The following is a 26863-nucleotide window of genomic DNA, read 5'->3' on the forward strand; positions in this document are numbered from 1 at the left end:
GCTGCAACTGTCTGACTGTCTTCTAAGCGACTATTCTACCGATTACGTTTTCGATTTATCGAATAATCGAGAAGCGTATTTTTTTGTTTGTTTGTTTTCGTATCAACGCAAAATTATTAGAATAGATTTTTTACAGTTGACTGAATTGATTAGTCTTCTACAATTAGTGAAAATAGCCGATCCACAAGCTCACAGATCTTGTAGATCTACTATTTTGAAGACAAAAAAAATATCCAAAGAAAAAAGGATGTTTCAAAATATTTCCTCCTAAATCGATTCTTTTTAGCTGAACTCGATTACCGATTATGTTTTATAATTGAACAAATCCATTAGTTTGATTAACTAGTCTGTTGCACCACTTACTCCGCTCCCTCACCTCCCCTCTCCTCATCTTGAAGTGCCCCTGCTGTCTATTATAAGCCTATCTCCTCTCCTCTGCATTCTCCTCTCCTCCTACAGTACGTCCATCCAGTACCTGCAGTTCCCAGGACAGTGGCCTGCTAGTGGTTAGGTGCATGGTGGCTCCTGTACTTCCCGCGGAGGCTCTGGGGTGTCAACAGTCATGCTTCTATGCGACCAACCGCGTTGTACTGGAGCCCTACACACCTCACACACCTCTCTCTCTCTCTCTAATCCCAAATCTCCCTTCCTTCCTTCCTTCCTCCTGCTTTCCATCCGCCCCCCCCCCCCCCCCCCCCCCTCCCTTCCTCGATGCCGGTGTCTTGCTTTGGCTATATATAGAGATGAGAAGTGATTCTCATCTCTCTCTTCATCATTTTGCCCCCCCGCACACACACACGCTGCTAATTTCACATTGCGTGTCATTGAGATACAAAAATGGAACAGCGGTCTTCCCATTATGCAAATACATCCCCAGTGGCAGTAACGAGCTTCAGCTGCACTTCAGACTGTATAATAGGCCGAGTTTTTCTATCATTTACTATATCAGTGGTAACTTCTCAAACTTTCTTTTTAAAATTTCAAGGACCCCCATAGAGGTCCTTGTTACACACTAGGGCAGAGCAAACGAACAAATGAACACGAAAATTGCGACCTGATTATCTCTCGCCGAACTCTTCATTTGGTGATGCCTCAGTATAGGTTCAGGTTGATGGTTTTATTTGCCGTGATAACGATTGAACTCGTTTCGGAAAATAAATATATATGTGGCTTTGTCTCTACATATGGGTGTTCTGTGTGGATACACACACAGACACACACACACACACACACACACACACACACACACACACACACACACACACACACACACACACACACACACACACACACACACGGTTTAATCGGCTACAGGTGCAGCAAGCTAGGTACTGTGCTACATGCTAACCGTTATCTGTCTGTATGTCAGTTGGCATGAGGCTATAAAGCCCAACAGAAATAACTTCACATCATGACATAAACAAATGTATGTATGCACATTCACACAAGCAGGTGGTAACAGCTGGGCAGCTGTTCCTGTGTATGCAGGAAGAAAGCTGCGAAGAAAACATGTTCATAGTAACTGAAACACGTTTGCATTTCCTTGTATGGAAGCCACAGTGAAAAACAGGGATCATGACAGTACACACACACACACACACACACACACACACACACACACACACACACACACACACACACACACACACACACACACACACACACACACACACACACACACACACACACACACACACACACACACACACACACACACAGGTTGTAAAATATAAATAAAAACCCATGGTAAAATGCACATGGTTGCAATTTCTCCACAGTTCCTTTAATTCTCATTTGGTAATTCTCAATCTGGGAGACTCGGCCTACTTCAATGCCTAATTGTTAATTGGATATCATTCATTCCACTAATGCGTCTAGTGGTGGTTGTGTCTGGTGCTGCAGTGACCAAATGCTGTAATAATGACATGTGATTCATTTAGTTATCCTTCCATGTGTGTTTGATTAAATCTGATGGTGGAGTGATTATGATAATTGGCCCCCGCGTTTCGGAGTGTGATTGGACGGTCGAAGCGTGTCTGTTCAGCTCTGTACACTCTGAGCCAGTCAGGCTATGGCTTCTTCCCAAACTGATATGTATTTGGCCGCGGACCCCCATCTAAAAAGAGTTAGTGCCAGGGGCCCTCCAGAAGCAAAGATTTGAGTTAAAATGTTCTCTTTTAACACATATACTGCCAATCCCGAGATATCTCGGGACATTAAATCCATCCGTTACCTGCGTATCCCGAGATATCTCGGGATCGTCTTTTAATGTGGTTTGATAACGAAAAAAAAAAATTTTGGTACCATCCTTGATTTTTTTTTTTTCCCCATGACGCTTCCGACCCATCCTATGAGAAAATTTCCGACAACCGTTTCCGGTTCGTTTTTTTATCTTGAAAAAACAGTTTTTCCCTGGTTTTGGCTAAAGATCATGGTTTTCACACGGTTTAAAAAACGAATGGTAAGCTCCGGTTGTATTTTCTTTTCTTTGATCGACGAACGGTTATCCTCTTTGTGTTTAAAAACGATCTGATAGCCGATCGGAGGCTAAGCTAATCTAAGATGGCTGGTGGGGAAACGTCACAGCCACGTCACAGCCAAACGGATATGACGTTTGCAGCCTCTTTTCGCCGCTGATACCACAGAAGAAGAAAAAGAAAAAAAAAGTGTAAACATTATGAGGGCTCGTACGTCCGTCGTTGCGGTTTATAAACACCATCCGATCGCGGATTTTAATGGATATAATTTTTTTGTGAACGGTTCAAAAGGCTATAAAACTCAAAAACGCTGGCAGTGGGTGAGTACCTTATGAATAAACTCTGGCAGGGAATGTGTTAAAAAAAAATATATATATATTCAAAGATTTGCACAAATGTTCACGATTGTTAAAAAATAGCAGATCTACAAGCTCATAGCCAAACGACCCCTGGGGGTCCCCATACCTCACTTTGAGAACCAACGGACTAGGCTTTTAGCTTGTTTACACTTCCTCCCTCTGCACTCACTGACGCCACAGTCAGCAGCGTACATACGAGCTAATGTTAGCACAAGTCAGTGTTAGAAAACGACCAGGGGTCGCTTGTAACTCAACCCCCTCCCAACTTACTTCACAACCATCTCAACGCTCACCCACACACACAACATACTGTACACTGTAAACATCCTGAGTGTTCATTTAACCAAGTGTCTATTTAACTTAGCACTGGAAACAAACCGGGGGGTCGTGGCGGTAACTCGAATCCCCACCTACTAACGTCCTGAACTATCTCAGCGCTCACCCACGCAACATACCGTAGTGTACACAGTAAAATCCTGAGTGATAATGTGACTCTCAGAGTTAAATTAACTCTCAGGATGTTACTGTGTATTATTTATCAGCTCCATATGAGTTTCCCCAACTCCTTTACAGAACTTGGATTTGAGGGAAAGTGGTCAAATTGCCTTTTGTTTTGGAATGTTTCCAGATTCTCCACACCTAATCTTAGCGCCTATTGTATGCATTAGTGCTGCAACAGTTAATTAAACTAATCGATTTAAATAAAATAATAGATTTTCAAAAATACCCCAAATAAGTCACACCACCTCATCATGATGCATCGTAAGCTTATAGATCAGCCATTTTTGCTATTTTTGTGTGACATCATTGTACAACAAAGACTATAATAGAGTAATAATACTAATCAATTTAGTCGATCATACAAATCAATTTGAATTTTTAATTCCAAACCCATTTAGACCGGGAAACCCTATACGTAACTACGTATAGTATACCTTTCAATCCGGGAACTCCTTTTGGGGTAGTTGTTGCTATGTACAATAGTTCTAGTTTTAGTTAAGTTTTTCAGAAAACTTAGGTCAGGATTTAGAAGTGTTTTTTAGAATCGGCCTCAGGTCTGAAGCCGATTCTGAAAACGGTGGATCACGATTTCAAGTTTTCTGAAAAACTTTAAATCTTACATAAAGATTTAAAGTTATATATATAGCAACAACCAAAATGACACAGAGGTGTTCCCAGTTTGAAGGGTACAACAACGTATAACACGTAACAGGTCTAAATGGGTTAATATATTAAAAAAAATTAAATTGCTTCTCGATTATTCTAAAAGGTTCTCCATAGAATAATCGCAGAGAAGGTCACCGATACTTGCGGCCCTAGTATGCATGCACAGAAAGCACACACACAGGAGAGAACTCACAGAGACACTTGGGTGCGGGGGTCCCCAGCAGCCTAGCCCCCGAGCCCCATCCTTCCTCCTGCACAGCTCTCGCTGGCCACCGCCCAAACGATCCGTAAAGATACAACCGGGACGCGACGCTCGCCGGCTCTTCCATTCGCGCCCGTCCTGCGGGCCCCACCGGCGGTCGTCCGTCGCCCCCAACGTGAGCCGCCGTTTGAGACCCTTCAGCCGGTCCCTCAGCCCTCGGGCCAGAGCGGCAACGTACGCGCCGGCCGCCTTGGTGGCCTCTGCCATGATGACTTGCTGTGACCCGTGTGTCATGGCATGTCAAAGGTCCAAGAGAGGGCCTTAACGAACTAAGGAAGAAACGTTGAGAAGATGCAGCAGGTTGTTGTGTTCTTCAGAGTAGGGATGCAAGAGTGTGACTGAGAGTGGGCTGTGTGTGTGTAATGTATGTGTGGGGGGGGGGTTCTCTGGACGTGGTATACTGGTATTGGTTCAGAGAGGACACTGTGTATGATAGTATGTATGTGTGTGTGTGTGTGTGTGTGTGTGTGTGTGTGTGTGTGTGTGTGTGTGTGTGTGTGTGTGTGTGTGTGTGTGTGTGTGTGTGTGTGTGTGTGTGTGTGTGTGTGTGTGAGGGAGGTCCTCCCTTCTGGACGTGGTATACTGGTATTGGTTCAGAGAGGACACAGTGTATGACAGTGTGTGTGTGTGTGTGTGTGTGTGAGTGAGGGGGGATCTCCGAGTCACCTGATGGAAACATAGGATGGAAGGGTAACTGCGGGGGGCTTTCAGGGGGATCCCACCCCATCCCACCCTAATATGAGAGGACCGACACTCGACCCCCCCAAATGCCTGGGTATCCCCCTCATACACAAGGACACATGAGCACAAATGCACAAGCATATCGTTGCTGTCGGGCAGAAACCTCTTATCTCCGTATTCTTCTAACTGCTTGTGTTGTTTTCGTGAACGGCATCACACAAAAGCAGCAGATCCGCATCTCACAGCGCGTTTTGAGCATGTAGATCTGCTACTTTTGCTGTTTTTGAATTTGAACGTTTTTGGACATATGTGGTTTCCACCTGACAGAGACAATATATACACACACACCCCAAATGACCAATGCTAAGATACCACATAAGACCACACACACACACACACACACACACACACACACACACACACACACACACACGGTTTAATCGGCTACAGGTGCAGCAAGCTAGGTACACTGATTGAATAGACACCACACACGCTCGCGCATACACACACTCTTAATTAATTGCACATACTAGCCGAACACTGATTGAATAGTCACCATGTGCGCGCACACACACACACACACACACAGGGCACAATATGCATGCAGGTCATTCACAGGATATGTACCATAGCTGGGATTACCTCCACCTGTTGTGAAGGGACTATCACCTTCCCTGTGTGTGTGTGTGTGTGTGTGTGTGTGTGTGTGTGTGTGTGTGTGTGTGTGTGTGTGTGTGTGTGTGTGTGTGTGTGTGTGTGTGTGTGTGTGTGTGTGTGTGTGTGTGTGTGTGTGTGTGTGTGTGTGTTCAGAGAGAGCATAGCTCTGCCGGAAGAGAACAGGCTGTCCTGGGCGGCCCTTTAGAGTGACCCTCATTTATCAAAAACTTGTGTGTGACCAAAAAGCAGGCGTACGTATAGGGCTGTCACGATTACGACATTTTACTTGCCGATTAATTGTCACTCAAATAATTGCGCTTAACTATTTTATTGTGTTTCTGTCATTGAACATTGGAACTTTATGAATACAAGCATTGTGAGGCGTTTTTAAAATAAAATTAAAAATGTGCCTCTTTCTTAGGTAATATTTGACAATTTGGCCAATGTTTGACCATTTTTATAGTATAGTTTGTTGATTACTCTTGACACAATGAAAAATTCATGTCACTTTAGAAATGTGCAGATACCCTGTATACACTTATACTGTATGTTGGTTTGTTTACTGTTGAGTGAGAAAACAATGTTGCACATTAACTCATTGAGTGCCATTAACGTGTTTCACGTGTTTTTACCGCTATGGCGCTGGGTGCCATTAACGTGTTTTTGAAAAAATAGTGAATTTTTTTTTTTTCTTTTTAAAAAAAAAACATGTTCAGAACCCAAGATATCATCATCTGAAGATGTGCAGCTCCATCCACTCCTTGTTTAACTTAGAACTGAAAAAGGCTGTATCTCGCTTCCTAAGCACTTTTTGTTTTCTGTGAAAAAAACTCTGTCACTTTTCAGAATCAATTCTGAAATAATTCTGGCACTCAGTGAGTTAAGCAAATCATCTGGATTGTTTTGCCGTGATACATTTTCATTATCTGGATAATCATGAACATCCTCATGAGCAACAGTAAAGAGCTGTCTAGCAGCTTCACTAAAAGCCTGATGTGTACTTGGTAGTGCATGGTGTCCAAGAATAAATCAACCTTAATGTAGCAGTGGGCACCTTCTCACACCTCTATGAGCACAACTTAAGGAAGAAAAAGTGAACTTGCTGAAATCTTTTGCACTTCAATTTGTCTTGGAAAGGACCGTCTGGCACGTCTCACCCTCTAGTCTAGGCCACAAGGCTAGCAGTACACTGTTTGATGACCATAGTGTTTTCTTTGTTTGCCTTTATGAAACTAATTCAAAGAACAGACCTACACAATGTCGCTTATTTGTTTTTGTTGTTTTTGAATCCTTTATTTATACCGGGGATGTTATAATCTTGGATTACCTTATTAAGATTGTTTGGTTGTTTATATTTTTGCATTAAAGCTGCACTATGTAACTTTCCTCTTCTACCCCGGATTTGAGTGCTGATTTTTTTTTACCATTGAACTAATAGAGCCTGCCTGCTTGCTTAGGGGATACATTGAAATCGCTTCTAAAATTATACCGTATCTCAGTGTTTTTTTTTCCCACCCAGACCACATTCTTCCGACTTTCTTTAACCACTTAAACACCATATGGGTAGCCGGAGTCCCTCAGGGCTCAATACTAGTGTCTTTTCTGTTTTCTGTTATTGTGGGGAAAGCTTTCACTGAAAATAGCAGATCGACAAGCTCACAACGCGACGCAGTACATCTTGTACATTGTGAATTGCAATTATTTTGGCCAGGATAATCGTGGCGTGAACTTTCATACGGTCCTATGTGTATCCGTGACAAACAAGAGTGGAAAAGGTCAAATGTTCACAGCCGCAGTTAAATGACTGAAATATCAATGTGTGCGTGTGTGTGTGTGTGTGTGTGTGTGTGTGTGTGTGTGTGTGTGTGTGTGTGTGTGTGTGTGAGAGACTGAAGTGCCCTCAGCACCTGTTTCATTGATTAAACAATGTTTCCGCTTATATTTCTATAGTAGCTGTAACTGGCATCGAATAAAGATAAGCTCTAGATCCCAGTAGCCTTCAAGTAATAATATCTATTCTTATCGGTGCCACATGGGGTCTATCCCAGTGTGTGTGTGTGTGTGTGTGTGTGTGTGTGTGTGTGTGTGTGTGTGTGTGTGTGTGTGTGTGTGTGTGTGTGTGTAAATCTTTCCATGGCCGTGGCATTGACCAGGGATTAGGCGAGCAGAGTTCCAGGCAATCTGTGGCCCTAAGCCCCCATTATGCAACCAAATTAACTATGTGCCTCGCCACACACACACACACACACAGAGGATTTGTCAGGTTAAGAGAAGTAAAGTGCATTTCCGACAGACTCGTCTGACAGGGGGATCAGATAACACACAGACATGCATGCACAAATTCACTGAGACACAGACACACACACACACACACACACACACACACAAAACACGCACGCATCCACACACTCTTGAACGTCAATCATGCGCTAACCTTAAAGGACGACTTCACCCATTTTCAACCTATATGTTCATATAATTGGTTCTTACTAAATAATGTTCATGATGATCACATTTTTTTTGTCTCATAGGAGGGCTGTGGACACTTCAGAAACCCGCCTACCAGTGACATCATCAGCAAATTGTCTCAGACACACACACACACTCTACACAACCATTTGAGCTAAACTCCCACAGGCTCAGGCCTGAGAGAGTTTGATGATATTAAGTGTTGTGAGTGCTGCTAAGTGCCATAATGTTCTTTTAAATGAATTAGGGGCACGAAAAAAGACGCTTTGCATGTCATTATTCGCAATCCGCGACACGATACATTTTTCCTGAGTTGATGGACACACACAGACACACACACACACATATACCCACACACACACACACACACACACACACACAGACACGCGCGTGCTGTCACACAACATAAAATTGGGCCAACTAGGCTCTCTAGCAATGACTTCATTGAGAGGCTGAGTCCCAACAGAGGGCCTGTGACAGATAGCAGCCTCTATAATACATGAAGGAAGAAGATGATAACAATGATAGAGAGACAGAGAGAACAAATGATACGAGACAGGGAGAGAGAGAGAGAGAGAAGGATGACAGGAGGAAAGACAGAAGGAAAGACAGAGTGACAGGGTGAGGGAGAGAGCACACTGAAGAGTGCAATAGACCAGTGGTTCTCAAAGTGGGGTCCGGGGACCCCCAGCGGTCCTTGAGGGGGTACCAGGGGGTCCCCAACAGAAGTAGTTAATATAGCGTCACAATACTTTTAACCACTTATTCCATTTATACGTTGGCTATTGAAATATAGCAGATCTACAAGCTCACATCGCTTCATTTCGTGCCGCTAATGTTATGAACTTTTTGAATGTATAAATATATTTTTAAACATAAATCTTCTCTTCTGGGGGTCCCTGGCACAAAAGATTTTCAGATGGGGGGGGGTTCGGCCAAAATACATCAATCAATTTGGGGGTCCTTGACATGAAAAGGTTTGAGAACCAGCGCAATAGACAAAGGAGAGATAGAGAGGAGAGAGCGAGAGAAAGAGAGAACGACAGAAAAGATGAGACAGAGAGTGGGTCATCATGTATCGTTAGCAGGGGATAAAGTTAGAAATGGACTGAGGGACAGCAGAGAGAGAGTGAGAGAGAGAGAGAGAGAGAGAGAGAGAGAGAGAGAAAGATGAAAGATGGAGAGACAGCATTAAGTATGGATGAGGAGGAGAGCAGGACGACCTCATCATTTATTCAAGAGCAGGACAGCTCTTCAATCTCTGATCTCTCTCTATCTCTCTCACTCAACTCTATATCACTCGCTCACTCACTTCCGTTGTTTCCAAATAAGGCATGGGTGTGTTTGCTTTAGATTTTGTATTTGCTTCTTTGAATGATGTTGTGGTGCCACTCATGTGCTCTTGTGATTTACTAGACTAAATAGAATAGATTCTGCTAAAAGGTATCAACACACATGCGCACACACACATTTGTATTTACTATACTTGTGAAGACATCAACATTTAGGACAGCAGTTTTGTGAACAATATTTTTTACAAACAATATTATTGTAATTTATACTTATTGCAACTAAGTATAAATAAGGTATAAATATAACCTTAACCCCTAAAACTAACTTCTATAGATACCTCATCCTAAATCTTTTTCTAATTGTAAACTTATCTCTAAATCTTGTTTCCAACCATAAAACAACAATTTTTTCTTGTGAGGACTGGGAGAACAACGTCGTCTATTTCTCATTTTCTACTATACTTGCGGGGACATTTTGGTCCTCACAAGTATAGTCACACACACACACACACACACACACACACACACACACACACACACACACACACACACACACACACACAGGAGAGGGTGAGAGAGATATGGATGGGGAGGGGAGGGTGTGCTGTGGGTGGGAGGAATGGGTGGAATGGGTGGATCCGAGTCTGAAAACGTCATCGCCCTGCCAACATCGTTGCTATAGGGATTCACAATCATCCCTGGTCCTGTTAACACGTGGTGCTACTCAGAGGAATACCCCCACCCCCACGTGCACACACACACAAAACCAGAGATTTGTTGCACACAGTACGACTACTGTTTCCCACTTGTGATCATCTGTCCGTCTCTCTCTCTCCATCTCTTTGATTCTCTCTCTCTCTCCATCTCTGTGTTTCTGTCTCTCGCTCTCTTGCTCTCTCATTAGGAAAATCAAAGGGCTTCATGATCTGCTGCCAATGGGGGCCTCTCTGATCATGACATGAGGGAGCCTCTTAATTACACCGAACACACACACACACACACACACACACACACACACACACACACACAAGCCAAGTCCACTCTACTCGTCTCATGCATGTCAGGGGGGAAAATGCTGAACGATTTGAATTATTTGTCTTCTCTCTCCCTCCGTTTCTCTCGTCATTTTCAAAGCAGGAATGTTTCACTCCCTCGCCAAGCCCCCAAAGTTGCGAGTCAGCGCTTTAACGGTTTTGCAAGACCACTTACACTCAAGCTGAGAAATAGTTTTTGCATGCGCACACACACACACACACACAACTGAATGAGGCAGCCACAGAGAGTGCACGTCAGTTAATTACAACAGCTAGCGTTGCATCACATCTCTGTATAAGTCAGTGGTTCTCAAAAAGTGGGGTCCAGGCCCAGGGACCCCTCAGGGTTCCTTGAAGAGGGTTCCTTAATGGACCCTTAAAAAAGGTCTGTAACTCTGAGAGTGTACAAATGGAACCAAATGTCCATTTGTACACTCTCAGAGTCATGGGCGTCCTTGAAATTAAATAGTTTGAGACCCACATAAATGTGTGTGTGCATGTGCGTGTTCATAAGTCATACCAGCAAGCGCCTGTTCCTAATGTGTAATATGAGTGTCTTCAACATGGTTGTCTCTCCCCGCTCTCCTTGCCTCGGGCTCTCTGATTAATACACTACTAGAGTATGACTATACTCACATACATAATACACACACACATAACACGCGCGCACACACAGGGAGGAAAGGCCAACCCAGGAAAGCCCTGCTCCAGCTGCTGGTCGTCGTGGCAATTATTAAAGCATGTCCTGTCCTCTCTTTTGTTTCCCTGGCAACAACATCTGCACAGGAAGACGCACATCTGTCTTCGGAGGGGCCACAGACTACAGACGCGCGCACGCGCGCACACACACACACACGTTGACACCTGGTGTAAACGAATCACTTAATCATTGGATGTGTGTGTGCGTGCGTGTGTTGGAATTGCGTGGTGCCAGTGATTTCCTGTCAGGGTAGATGTTGACTTCCTGTCCTCCTGCTGACTGGACAGAACACCCCCCCAACACCCCCCCCCCCGCCCCCATGTCACCATGTCAACACAACCCCCGTTGCCGTAGGAACGGACCAGGAGGGAGGGCTGGGGGGAACACGTCCCGAGCCTCAGTTATATCAGTAAATAGCAGATCTATAACCTCACAACGCGTCACGAATGTGACGCGTTGTGAGCTTGTAGATCTGCTATTTTACGGCATGCAGCCAAGTATAAATCAGGCTTTAAGCAGCCAAAACATGGTCTGGCGTTGTGTCTTCCACATGCAACATTCCAAACCCTGAATTGAATGGCGTGCATTGTGTGTGTGTGCGCGTCATGTGTGTGTGAAAAACAACAGATATTCCAAATATGTCCAATATGTTGACAGAAATTGTGCTCAACTACCTAGGCCAGTGGTTTCTCAAACTATTTCATGTCAAGGACCCCCCAATTGACACATATTAGCCAGCGAACCCAACCCCCCTATTTGAAAAGATATGCCAAGGACCCCCATAAGAGAGCATGCAGTGATTCTCAACCATTTTCATTTCAAGGACCCCCCCAGCATTTGATATGCATTAGACCCACGGACCCCCAATTTGGTACCATTCTGATCTCTGGGACCCCGCAATCGACACTGCAGTATAATCAGTGTTAATGTAACTCTGAGAGCGTACAAATGGAAGTTGTACGCTCTCGGAGTTACAGACCCATAAGGGTCCATCCTTTTGGTTCCTATTAACTATCAATAATTTAGCTGGGGACCCCCTGGAACCCCCTCAAGGACCCCTGGGGGTCCCGGACCCCACATTTAGAACCACATTTGAGCATGTAGATCTGCTACTTTTGAATTTCAATGCTGAAAAGTAACAGTTTTGGACACCCGACAAGAGACATTTTCCAAGGCTATACTTACTTTACTTATTTACATAGGCTATATATAATTTATCTAAGTCTTTCACACTGAAAAAGCCTTGAACCTCATGCAGAAATAGGGAGCAGGGAGTTTCTTCCTGTCCACTGCTTCCTACTTCTATGTCCTTGAAGTGCCCAACGAGGATGTGTAGCGGAGTGGGCGGGAGTTGCTCTTTCCAAAAATGACCTCTCATCATTTTTAGAATGAGTCTCCTCTCCTCGCACGTGACGGAATGACTCAGTGATGATCTGCCTGTTAAGTGTCATCCTCCTCCCCACACGGCATTATATCGGCCTCGTCAACAACCACACACACATACACACACACACACTGTGTCACTAATCGACACAATGTGTCTAAAGATATGCCTGTATGAAAGAAGCAAAAAAAAAAAAAGAAGAATATTCAACACAGATGAGTCATGTGTCACACAAAACGGCCTAAGAAATGCTTAAAGGAAGTGATTTTCTTTGGTTAAAATAAGTGTTAAATAGCTCTATATCCTGATAGTACTCATTGCTATAGAGTGTTTGTTCAGTAACAGCAGTCTCCATGTCTCTCCAGCTCTTTATTAAACAGAAAATGCATTTTCAGGTCGGGATGCCAATTTTATCCAATCAGGATAGAGAACTCAGAAAGGATACAGATTAAACTAGAAAAAGTGCTCCTCGGAGCACAGGTCTCCGCCAGGTCAGGTACGTTATTCTGGCCTCCTGGTGGCGCTATAATAGGCCAATGTGAAAATGGTGCAATTTATTCTTAGGGCTTTCACGGCAATCAGACACAGCATTCATGATTTGAGGCATTTTGTTCCTAAAATGTGTTTTGCTAAATTAGACCTGCTGGTGGCGCTATAACAGGCCAATGTGAAAAGGGTGGCATTTCTTCCTCCTAGTGGGAATGTGCGTGAGAAATTTCACGGAAATCGCAAGCTGCGTTCATGGTTTGAGGCAGTTTGCTCAAAACGGACCAATCCTGCAAACTTTGGATGGCAACATTAACCAATGAGGATGGAATATGGGAAAGCGGACAGATCAGGGTTGATCACATGACTATAGAGATACTGTGTACCGATTTGCATGACGTTTGGTTAAAAACTGTAGGAGTAATGGGAAAAAATGGGTTTCGCACAAATCGGCCTCCTGGTGGCGCTATAACAGGCCCTTGTGAAAATTTTGAGGCAGAGGTTCTGAATTGGCATCCAGGGAGTGTGTGTGCACAGTTTCGCAGCGACCGGGCCAACGGTGCCGGAGATTTGGTGGTAACACACGGACAGGACGGACACACGGACGGTAAAACATACTCTCTCGCCATGCCTTCGGCCTAGCGGAGACAACAAGTGCAATTGGAAGTGATGACACAAAGAAATGAGCAGACAAAATTGGAACTGGAACACTGTAAAAATGAAGCAGATAAATGGGTATTGGGTACTCTCTCCTGATTGGCTGACATTTTGTCACATACCTGAAAATGTATTTTCTGTTTATTAAAGAGCTGGAGAGACAGGGGGACTCCTGTTACCGAACAAACACTATAGAGCATCGCAGTTGCGCCACTTCCTGGTGCCGGAAGTAAATACTCGATGCATTTTTCCCATTGACTTTTCCAAAAACATTGATATCAATCAATTTAAGCCTAGAATCAAGCTATCCAGGATAGCGGTGAATCATGACCATAAAACCTTTTTTTCTGTGATTTTTTTTTATTTTATATTTATGATATGATATACTATATTTAATAAATACCCTTTGTTTTGCCGTTTTCAAAAAAAAAAATCCCAGAATAAAACGTTTTATGGTCATGATTCACCGCTATCCTGGATAGCTTGATTCTAGGCTTAAATTAATTTATATAAATATTTTTGTAAAAGTCAATGGGAAAAATGCATTGAGTATTTACTTCCGGCACCAGGAAGTGGGCGGGAACTGCGACGCTCTATAGCAATTAGCAATAACTATCAGAATCAGACGAGCTTTAACATTTTAACCAAAACAAAAAAACGTTTTGTTTTGACCAAAAAAGATCACTTACCCTACCTTTAAGGCCCTAATTTATGCTTCAGGGTACTACAGTGTTGCTTGCCGAAAATAGACACACACACACGTTTGAGCAGTCTCACACACACACACACACACACACACACACACACACACACACACGCGTTTGAGCAGTCCCTTTTTTTAGGGAGAGACAAAAAGGAAGACGCCCCCAGTGCACACACAGAGGGCCGGCAACAGAAACGGACACTAGTGTCATAAATTGTTAGAGAATACGTTTTGTCAGCGTGCAGCGCTAATGGCTGCTATAAAAAGCTCAGGAAGGGAAGGGAGGGAAGCCTCTAAGTGCTTATCATGGGAGGAAAGCAGGAAAGCTGAGAGAGAGAGAGGCACTGGAAAGATATAGGAGGCGCGGGGGATTTGGTATGAAAACTACGTAAGCCACACAGACCCAGGACAACGAACTGCGCCACCACAGAGTCCTCCTGATGCCTATAACTCTGGAATGGCCTCCATTCTTCTAAACTCAGTGGTTCCCAAAACGTTTTGGCTCGAGACCGAAAAAGAGAAATGTGATGTCTCCTCGGGACCCAAACTAGTGCAAATAACAGACCTATAAGCTTACAAAGAATCGCATCGCGACGCGTTGTGAGCTTGTAGATCTCTGCAAATTCCCAAGTTCTTATAACGTTTTATTTAATTTCTGAACGTTTCATGTTTTCTTACTTTTTGAAAATGTTTTGAAAAAAAATAATTTGTAGTAAAATAAATAAAAAGGGGGGATATTTACTTGTGACCCATAAAAATGGGGCCACGGCCCATAAATGGGTTCCGACCCACTGTTTGGGAACCAGTGTTCTAACTCACGAGGACAGAGGGAAAGGTCAACGGTCCTTTGGAGTTTCCAGGTATTTCTGTCCTGGTTGTAACAGCAGACAGCCAGATGGAGGTCAAGACTGCTTGTTTTTTAATTAAAAATGTAATTAAAATGGGTAAGCACTAGTGAAGGTATGTTTTGTGTACTCTCGTCTCTCTCTCTTTCTCTCGCAGACACACACACACACAACACAGTTTATCCACTTTTTTTCCAGGGGGACCGTAGCAAAAGTAGTTAATATAGCATCACGATCAGCCACTTTATCCATTTATACGTTGGCTATTCAAAAATAGCAGATCTACATAAAAGCTTGTACATCTGCTATTTTTGAACATTTTACAAAATCTTGAAAGTGTTCATTTTGAAGTGTTGAATTATTATTATTATTATTATTACACAAATCTTCTCTTCTGGGGGTCCCTGGCACAAAACATTTCAGATGAGGGTCTCACGGCCAAATATATATAAATTTGGGGGTCCATGACATGTTTGAGAACCACTGCACTAAACAGTGCACACGCACACACACACACGCACACACACACACACACACACACACACACACACACACAAACACAAACACACAGCAGGGTGGGGATTCGTTTGTCCCCCCCCCCCCCCCCTCATATTTTCCCTTCCCTTCCTCTACTCTCAGGGAAACTCCCTGACCCCAAACCACCACTTCCACCCTGCACCCCCTCCTCCACTATATGTATTCCTCCCCCTCTTTTTCCTTCTCTCTCCCTCTCCATGACTTTTGAGGACCCAGGGAATCTCCCTCTCTCTCTCGCTCTGTGTGTGCGTGTGTGTGTGCGCGCGTGAGTGAGTGAGAGAGGGGGAAAGAGAGAGAGAGCACTGACTGATAGTGTGCAAAAGAAAGTGTGTGTGTGTGTGTGTGTGTGTGTGTGTGTGTGTGTGTGTGTGTGTGTGTGTGTGTGTGTGTGTGTGTGTGTGTTTGGTCAGTGATCTATGATATGCTTGTTCCTGGGGAGACGGAGACGGAAAGAGAGAGACAGAGAGGAAGAGAGAGACGGAGACAGAGACAGGCAGACAGACAGAGAGCGAGACAGAGCTGTGTTCAGGAAAAGCGGCGCCCGGTTACACAGATTACATCATCACCCCATGACCTCACAATGCCAATCCCACAATGCCTTGCTGCTCACACCGGGCCCAGACCCCGGCACTGTTGTCGCCACACACACACACACACACACACACACACACACACACACACACACACACACAGTATTGTAATAGTTGTGAGGACCTAACGTTGAACCCTAATGTTAACTCATAACCACTCACCCTAACATTAACCTAACCATGATTGCTACCCTCACCCTAAAACTAAAGCTCAAACTTTAACCACTTTCACCCTCACATTCCTGTTCTGAACATGTCATTATAGGCTAGAAGATTCAAATATTTTCAAACATCCCATATCGTTGTTGTCTGGCAGAAACCTCTTATCTCCTTATTTTAACTTGTTTCGTAAATGAATGCCCTACTTGATCATACTACAGCATCACACAAAAGCATCAAAAGTAGCACATCTACAAGGCTGACTGGGCCTTAGGTGGGCCCCAACCGGCCGATTTATATAGGACCCTTGTAGGCCCCAAATGCGGGCTGTAATTTTGCACGCACATACACGCACACATCCACACAGATGCCCCCCCCCCCTCCGAGCTCTCAGAAGTGGACTTGTCCATTGCCCCCTCCTACACAGCAAACCTGAGACGAGTCCGTTTGGGTCAATTAATACTGAGCATTTTGATGTGTAGCCATTAGCACAGAGGAATGTACTAACTCATTGTGACAAAGCTAAAATAGGGGAGGAAATTAAAGCTGATCTCTCTCTTCCTCCAGGCTCTCTGTTACCCACCTCCCTCACAAGCACACACTCCCCCTTTACTTCCTCTCTCTGTCTCTCTCTATTAATCAATATTTCCTCCCTTGGTTTCATTGTCCTCCTCTTCTATTCTTTCATGATCTCTCTCTCTCTCGCTCTCTTTCTATCTCTCCATCAATATGCATTCTAAACATCCAGGGTAGAGTGCAGATGTGGTTAGGGCCCACACACAAAAACTTCCTGATCCCACGCATGTGCACAGCCACATGCGGAGTTGCGCGCGCACACACATACACACAAACACACACACGTATGGACAGTACACATGTAACCACAAACAATGACCTGCACACATTCTGTCACACACTTTGCCTTACAAACATAAATATACGCAGGGTATCGTAGTCGATCCTGTGTGTTTGTGTGTTTTTTAGCCAGAAAACTTGACCTTGAAACTTTGAAGGAATGATCAGTAGGCTGTCCTGAAGAAGGGTTTACATTTGTTTAATAGGCTGGATGGATGAAATGGTTATTAGACTGTATACGCTTTTTTCCCCAAAAATCTGCACTGTATACGGTGTATACAGCGTAACACAGTACTAGAACACACCACTGATCACAGGCTCAGATCCTCGGAGCGTCCGTTCTCCTGGACAAGCCTGGGCTTAACTATTACAGTATATAAGCTTATTAAATGACGCTATAGAATATTAATCATTCATTTTATCCCGCAGGAGCGAGCGCTCCTCAGCTTCAGATCAGACCGGAATGGAATATTCTATTTCTATTGAGGTGTTTACATGAGCATTTTTAATGAGCAGTCATTCCGAATATAAGTGGAATATACCTGTCCATGTAACCGCAGCCAATGTGGCTCATGGTTCCTTGAGGGTGGTTCCAAATGCCGCCCCCCTCCCCCCTCTGCAAAATTTGTCTGGAGCAACCACTGCGTTTACTAGAGATGTACAGATTCCGATTTTACCAATTTTACCGATTCCGATCCCCATAACTTGCGTATCGGTCAATACCGATCCGACACCAGTGTGTCATTTAAACAAATCTAAGCCAGTGGTTCTCCAGGGACCCTCAGGGTTCCTTGAAGGGGTTCCAAAAGGACACTTACAGGTCTGAAACTCTCAGAGTTATGGGGGTCCTTGAAATGTAAAAGTTTGAGAACCACTGTGCTACACTAAATGAAACCGAGCCTTAATTGGTTTAAGTGGTAACACCTGTGAAGGAAGTAAGGGAAAGGCCCAATTTCTTTCCAATAAGGCTGCTGTACAACCTATTACATGTGTAATAGTCTTCAAGTCTTTTTTTGTGTTCCAGTGCAGAGATTAAGACTGTTTTAAAAAGCATGACAACAGAAATAAAATCATATCAGATCAAAGTGGATGAGTAATTAGCCAGGAATGTATCGTCTAGTACTCTACTGCACTTTCCCACACACTCACACACACCTGAGTGCTCTGAATAACAGAGGGTGGACTGGTATGTGTGTGTGTGGGCGGTTTAAAGACACCGGAGAAAGTCAGTCCAGATGGCCGTACAAGATTAAATACCATCTGCCAGCCAGTGCAGCGCAGCACACGCGCGCACACACACACACACACACACACACACACACACACACACACACACACACACACACACACACACACACACACACACACACACACACACACACACACACACACACACACACACACACACACACACACACACACACACACACACACACACACACACACACAATGCATGTGTATTACATGTTGCAGTCTGTCTATGTGGGCAAAAGAGGGCGCTGCAATGATACTCTGACTGAGACACATTCAACTTTCACAGCTCAGACATACACACAAATAATAACTAATATCGTTGTTGTCGGGCAGAAAACACTTATCTCCACATTCTAACTGTGTTTTTTCATAAATTAATGCCTTATACTTGATCATACTACAGCGTCACACAAAAGTAACAAAACTAGCGCTGTGTTTCGCGCATGTTGAACTGCTACTTTTGCCGTTTTTGAATTTGTATCCTGAAAAATAAGTAACAGTTTTGGACATATGAGGTTTCCACCCGACAGAGTCGATATAGAACACACAAATTCATTCACTTCATATTGGTCCTCCTCACTGTGATACCCATCTCAGGAATCTGCCTACCAGTTACATCATCCGTAGGCAGGCAGGTTTGCTTATTCAAAACAAACAAAACAAAGCCAACAGCATGCTAACTTTCCAGGGGGAGAAAGTTTGTCATTTCTATTAGCTAGGAATCCCCATCGATTATGTCATTGGTATCTGTAAATCGCTCTGGATTAAGAGCGTCAGCTAAATGCCTAATTGTAAATGGTTAGGCTGGTTTCTGAACTGTCCATCAGACAACATCAAACCAAACACATAGTGGCCCTCTGCACTGTTCAGACAAAATCAAACCGAACACATAGTGGCCCTCTGCACTGTTCAGACAACATCAAACCTAACACATAGTGGCCCTCTGCACTGTTCAGACAACATCAAACCTATCACTAGAAAAGTGAGCTCCTCTGAGCACAGGTATCCACCAGGCCGGGTTGCCTACTGCCAGGACCTGCGAAAAGGCCAATTGGAATGGAATCTGAAAGATAATGTGGACTGATTTGTGAGAGTTTTGGACAAAATCTGTAGTAGCAAAGAGTGTGTTTTGAAGAAAATGCAAAAATGGTGGAAAATCTAGTATTGGCACATGGCCGGAGTTGGACAATTTCAAGAATTTGGGGTGGAGGTTCTTCCTTGGCCTAACTGGGAATATGTGTGCAAAGTAGTTTTTGCCGCCTGAATGCAGACTCACCCAGTAATGTTTGTAAACAAGAAGCCTGTCTATAAAACATTCAACTGCAGCCACAATTACAGCACAGACAAATAAACAAGGAAGTGTTGCAAGTGTGGTTACCAACGGCCAAACTACGTCTCTTTGGTCACAGAAAGATGCACAATGACTCATTTCTGTAACCCATGGCTGTGAGGATGTACAGTTGCCTCATACTTGTCCTACTGTTATTTTAACCACCGTCTCGCATTAAGTCAAGACCTGAGGTTGATTCTGACAACGTCTTTCTAAATCCTAACAGTTTTCTGGAAAACGTGTGTTGTTATATCAGTGGTGCTCAAACTTTTTCATGTCAAGGAACCCCACAATTATATGTATTTGGCTGCGGACCCCCATCTCAAAATATTTAGCTTCAGGGATCCCCAGAAGCAAAGATTTGAGCTAATGTTTGCAACAAATTTTCTTGATCTTTCAAAAATAGCAGATCTACAAGCTCATATCGCGGCACAAAGTGATGGGTTATGAGCTTGTATATCTGCTATTTTTGAATAGCCACGGTATAAAATGGATGAAGTTGTTCAAATGATTGTGATGCTATATCAACTACTTTTGCTAAAATCTAAAACAGATGCTTTCCCGGTTTTAATGGGTTAAAAGCCCTACATACTTTGTTGGCCGGGGTCCCCCAGGGCTCTATATTAGGCCCCCTCCTTTTCCCCCCCTCTCTACACACAAATCTCGACGCCGACAAGAGCATATCTGCCATTTTATTTTCACCAAAATGTTCACCTATCATGATAAGCCCAGAAAAGGGACACTTCATGTGGTTTTTAACTGCGTTACCCTGTGTGTTCCTGACGATTATTGTATGACATTTTGTTTGGGGAAATATTTCTTCAAACCATCAGTGAGGAAATTCATCGGTGGCCTATTTCTGCCAAATTCTCCCACACTGACTCACCCAGTGGAGCAGAGGATTAAAAGTAGGAATGGAACAATAAGATTTATTACGATAAAAAAAACACTTTAGGTTAATTTCCCATAATAATTACGAATATCCTCAAATGAGTGTCAATTTCCTCACAACCGCAACTAGTGTTCCTTCTGAAAGAGTGTTTTGTTTGGTGCCAGTGGGCACATTCTCAAACCTCTATGAGCCAGAAAAAGGTGAACATGCTGACATTTTTTTGCACTTCAATCCACTGGGGTAAGCACAAGTGTGCCTGTGCCAACTAACCAGGCAGTTGGTACACCACAAAAAAGAAAAGAACGAAGAATGAAGGTTTATATGAATGAATGAATGTTTTATAGCCTTAAAGGTGACAAAGGCTGCCCTAGATGAGCAGTGTACCTACCTAGGAGGCCACGTGTGGGGTCGGGTGCTGGTGTCCACACCAGAACTACCTTCACCGTGTACGCTGGTGCTGGTCAAACCCTTCTGAGGGAGGGGTACTATGAACCCTTCTGGACATGCCTACCAGATGCAGGCCAGTATACAGCTATGAACTGGTCTCCTGCAAATGTAAAAAGGGTTGTGTTGGGCACAGTGCAAGACAAGTGGTGATGGTGCTCTGTCAAATGAGACGCATTACGGCTTCTCTGCAAGCCCCGGCGAAGGCGGTTTAATGTCCCCCGGACAGAAATGCATTATTATGGGGGCGTTTACACAAGTGACAAGCCGATGATTGCACCTCTCGCGGGGGGATTCAAACCCACATCCCAGATGGCGCATCGCCGACCCCCCGAAACACCCAGCCTCACGCTCATGGGGCCCGCCATAGCTTGTGGGATCATTCAATATCCCGGGCGCGATGAAATGGCAGCCTATAAAAAGGCAGCAATTTGGCCGTTGTTCGGTAAATCACCGGTTTGAGCCCGGGAGTGAAAGCCACGGTGGAGGCTAGCGTGGGCGGTAATGGGCGCACACTAGCAATGGCCATCAGACAGGAGGGGTTGATGTTTCGGTGCCATGTTGCCAGATTCTGCGAGAGAAATAAGCAACCGGGTCAACAAAAACAAGCCAAAAAGAAGCGACTACTAGGCAACATGAGCACTTTAAACCTATATGCATTGGCTATTTGAAAATAGCCGGTCTACAAGCTCACAACGCGTTGCATCGCGACGCGTTGAGAGCTTTACAGAAAAACAAGCCCAAAGTCACTTATAATAAGCAGACCTGGCAACACTGGGTGAGTGCCTTAACTGCCTTATCAAAATGCACTGACGCAGACAGACAGAAACTGCACATCACTTGGACCAATCATAGGGCAATTAGAGTCTGGCAGACCGAGGCAATTCAGGGGAGGAAATAAGTCAAGTGTATGTCCATCGTCACTGAGAGATGTGCAGAGTCGTGCATGTAGGGCTGTCACGACTACAAATTTAACTTGCCGATTAACTGTCACTCAAATAATTGCGATTAACGTTTTTCATTGCGTTTTTGGCACTGGAACATTGGAACATAATGAACACAATTTTAATTTCCGTTTGGTTTATAGGCTTCGTAAACAAAAATTGCCACAGGGCAGATATGACAAATAACTTAAATATACAAAGAAATTACTGACACATTTAATCATTTTATACAAAAAAAAAGAAATAGCGGAAATAGTCGATCTATACCAGCTCACAACGAGTCACAAAGTGACGCGTTGTTTTTTCCTTTACATTTTTTGAGCTAGGCCGCACCACTGTGAATCATAATGATTTTGGCCGGGATAATGGCAATCTGGGAACCCATTCGGTAAAAAAAAGGTTTGTTTTTGCCTCTGGGGGCACCACCTCCTTTTTTTGTGTAGAAACAGTAACTCGGTATGGCTCCTCCCCTTTCTTAGTCCACTTCCGCCCGGGTGCTTCTGTGTTTATTCCAACTAACAACAACATCAAAGGTTTAGGGCAGTGGTGCTACAGATTCTGCAGAATCTGTCTTGAGAGATTAGGATAATGGTGACATGAAATGTTCCTATTGTCCCACGCCTAGATGTTTATGTAGGGACTGGGTGTACCGTGGCCCTTTAATGAAACAGGAGTGAAGAGTGCAACGGTGTGCTATTTGTGTGTGCTTGCTCTTTTTTTTCTCTCTCTCTCTGACTCTGTGTACACAAGGGTGAATGTTTTTGTGCAGTTTTTTTCCCCTGTGCGCGTCGTGTGCATGTGTATGCACACAGCGCATGTGAGAGACTGTACAAAAACATTCTCTCCAAGAATGTGTGTCCATGCGCATTACGCACTTCCTCTATATCTTCCTGTGTGTGTGTGTGTGTGTGTGTGTCTGTGTGTGTGTGTGTGTGCGCGCACACATGCGTGCGTGAGCAGACAAGAGTCAGGGGTCAGGATGAATCTCTGCCACGATGTACGAGTGACCTCATCCTTCGCCCAAACATGATACTCTCTTACTCCTCTGTGCTCTAAAGTGCACACACATAGTGCAATACACACACACACACACACACACACACACACACACACACACACACACACACACACACACACACACACGGTACATGGTGTGTGTTCTCATGTCCAGTGGAAGAAGCAGGCAGGCAGATGGTAGCAGATGTTTCTCTGCTCCTTGGAGAGTCGTGATGTTCCCAACGCTGTTTGGAAACCATTTTCTGCCTCGACGAGAGGATCAGGTTTGAAAGTGTGTGTGTGTGTGAGTGTGAGTGTGTGTGTGTGTCAGCGCCAGACTGCAAGAGTCTAGCAACGTGACAGAGAGCATGCCCTGCCTCATTAGCCCAGTTTAACCTGGGATAAAAACACACGCATAGCATTGGCGTCTTTCCACTGCAATCGTCCCGGACTGGCACACCACATCTAGTACCTTTCTGGCCTTTCCATTAGTACCTGCCTGGTTGAAGGTACTTCTTTTTTTTTTTCATATAGACCTGTAAGGGTCCATTTGGAACCCCCCCTCAAGGAACCCTGATGGTCCCTGGCTGGACCCCACTCTGAGAACCACTGTCCTAGATTCTTTTTAACCATTTAAGACCAGGAGAAGCATCTTTTCAGATTTGACCTTAAAAGCATTATTTTACAAGCTCATAGCGCGGCACCGAGTGCCGCGCTATGAGCTTGTATATCTGCTATTTTTGAGAAATTGTGAAAATTTGTGCAAATCTTTGAATATATATTTTTTAAAGCAAACATTTGTAACTCAAATCTTTGCGTCTGGGGGTCCCTGGAACTAAATATTTTGAGATGTTGGTCCGCGGCCAAATACATATCATTTTGGGGTCCTTGACATGAAAAAGATTGAGAATAACTGACATAGTAATATATTTTGTAGAATCGTAGAAAGAAGAGGAAGTCCGCACACTGCACATTTTGTAGAATCGGCCTCAGGTCTTAAATTACACACTGGTATGGGATCGGTGCTCGGTATTGACCGATACGCAAGTTATCCGGGAATCGGTATCGGGAGGGAAGAAATGGTATCAGTACACCTCTTAGATTTCATGGAAGCTTGGCTATTTCTTATGCACGACATTGGCGCACACCTACGTGCTTTAGCACCTTTAACCTTCATTAGCAGTTTCAGAATACATTCAGACTCACAATTAACACTTACAACACCTTTTTGACGTATAACTGTAGCTGCTCAGAAGCATGTTCTCTGTGTGTAAGTGTGAATAACATTTACATGAGAGGGAGTGCGGACAGGCTCTGGGGACGATGTGTGTGTGTGTGTGTGTGTGTGTGTGTGTGTGTGTGTGTGTGTGTGTGTGTGTGTGTGTGTGTGTGAGAGAGAGAGAGAAAGAGAGAGAGACAGCGAGAGAGAGACTGTGTGGGTAGGCTCTGGGGAGAGTGATAATGACTGCTCAGCTCTTCTCAGACAGCCGATCTATAAGCCATCTCCTCTGCTATGCATTTAAAAATCAATAGTCACAGGCACAGCTACCCCCCACCCCCACCACACACACACACACACACACAGGAAGACAGAGACATGGTTATGAAAGCACACAAACACTGTCACACATGCACACAGTACGCTCTCCTATAGAACAACGTTACATTGTGTGGAGACAACATGCTGTCAACTCTTTGATGTCATTAATCATGGAGTTGCCAGATCTCCTCTTAACCCCACCATTAACCCCGGGTTGCCAGGTTGGGAAGCAACTCTCCCCCTGTCCAAGACAATATTAATTATGATAATAGCGATGATTGCGCACGCACACACACACACACACACACACACACACACACACACACACACACACACACACACACACACACACACACACACACACACACACACACACACACACACACACACACACACACACACACACACACACACACACACACACACACACACACACACACACACGTTGAAAAAGCTGAAATATTAACCACTTTCGACCAGGCACCCAAAAATGTTCAAAGAATGTTTCAAACATTTTCAACAAATATTGAAGACAGCATAATGTACAAGCTTACAACTTGTCTAGATGTGTAGTTAGCATTGCACATTGCTGTGTTCCTAAACCAGTGGTTCTCAAAGTGGGGTCCAGGGAACCCCAGGGGTCCTTTTGGGGGGTTCCAGGGAGTCCCCAGCAAAATGAGTTAACATAACGTCACAATCATTTTAACCACTTTATCCATTTATATGTTGACTATTATGTTGATTCACAGCGAGTCAAATCTTCTCTTCTGGGGGTTTCAGATGGGGGTCAGCTGCCAAATATACATCAATTTGGGGGTCCAAGGCACAAAAATGTTTGAGCAGCACTGTCCTAAACAAAGTAATCTGGTGTGTGGCTTCAATACCATCCCTGCTATGACCAACCAGTCCAAAGACCAAACAGTAGGGGTCAGCAGTGACTGGATTACCAAATTTTGGATAACCAGGGAATTGGCATAATGACTAAATTGGGAATTTGGGAGATTTGTGGGGGAAAATAAATTAAGCATTTGTATGGTCAGCTCATGCACCATCATTCATTTCATAATTTTATTGAGAGATCAATTAATTTATCTAGACAGCCCGACAGCAACAAAATAGTCCAAGACTACATAGCACTTGCATCATGTCTGTCACAACTTAAGTCTCATTTTAATCCTTGAATATCTACCCACATCCTTCAACATGTAGCCAAGTATCATAGATAACTAGATAGAGCCCTGGATAGAACCCTAACCCTACAGTATAGACTGTACATACTCTACACTGTAAACAATATTGTGCAAGTGAGCGCCAGTCACATGCCAGCACACCACTCCCACACCCACACACACACACGTCACATACTGTACAGTACATGCATATGCAGTATGTGTTAAAACACGAATGGCCTCAGGGGTTCGCTTATCAATAGTATTGGATCGCAATGATCTCTCTGGCTCTCTCCATCGGTCGCTGGAACTCCCTGTACGGCTGTCATACACGCAGGCACGTACGCAGGCATGCACACGCGCACACACATGCCGCCATCGGTGTCAACAGAGTGAGATCCGAGGTTTTAAAACCGAAATGCTTTCACTCAATGACTGACAGGTAAGCCAAACAGAAAACTAGTTCAAATGCCTTTCGAAGACAATGTCTGGAAGCAGCGGATGGAACAGCAGGGGAGAGGAAGACATGTTGAGAGAGAGAGAGAGTGTGTGACACATAGACAGAAAGATAGACAGACAGAGAAATAGAGAAAAACATCCACTTACAGTGCAGTGCATGGAGTCATCGTCACCCACAGAATCCTCCAGGACATGATGGGTATCCTGCAGCGCACAAGAGACAAGTGTCATGCATAAATGCATACATAATAATAACAACAACATATCGCCGCTGTCAAATGGAACCAAATGGACCTGTAAGAATCCATTTGGTTCCATTTGTACACTCTCAGAGTTATGGGGGTCCTTATAAATGATAAGGTTTGAGAACCACTGATCTGGGAATAAATACAAATTCCATTAATAAATGTTAAAGTACAGCTACAAGTTAGTGAAATCATAATGTAAATAGTACTTCCGTAAGAGTATAAAACAGTCAGCGCAACATGAACTCAAGCAATAAAAATATGACTGTAAATTAA

At 44.0% G+C, this 26863-nt stretch overlaps 1 protein-coding gene across 1 annotated transcript in view; it reads right to left on the reverse strand.

Moving 5' to 3' along the window:
- Positions 1 to 26542, reverse strand: part of LOC311039364 (ribosomal protein S6 kinase alpha-3) — a 53546-nt gene extending 27004 nt beyond the window's left edge. Inside the window, exon 1 of the mRNA XM_084049191.1 lies at positions 26490 to 26542. Within this exon, the coding sequence (XP_083905317.1) occupies positions 26490 to 26501 (12 nt within the window). The 5' untranslated portion in view covers positions 26502 to 26542. The remainder of the gene's footprint in view (positions 1 to 26489) is intronic.
- Positions 26543 to 26863: the final 321 nt, after the last annotated feature.

The sequence above is a fragment of the Gymnoscopelus microlampas genome (assembly GCF_963454915.1).
Source record: "Gymnoscopelus microlampas genome assembly, chromosome: 22".
Taxonomy (NCBI): domain Eukaryota; kingdom Metazoa; phylum Chordata; class Actinopteri; order Myctophiformes; family Myctophidae; genus Gymnoscopelus; species Gymnoscopelus microlampas.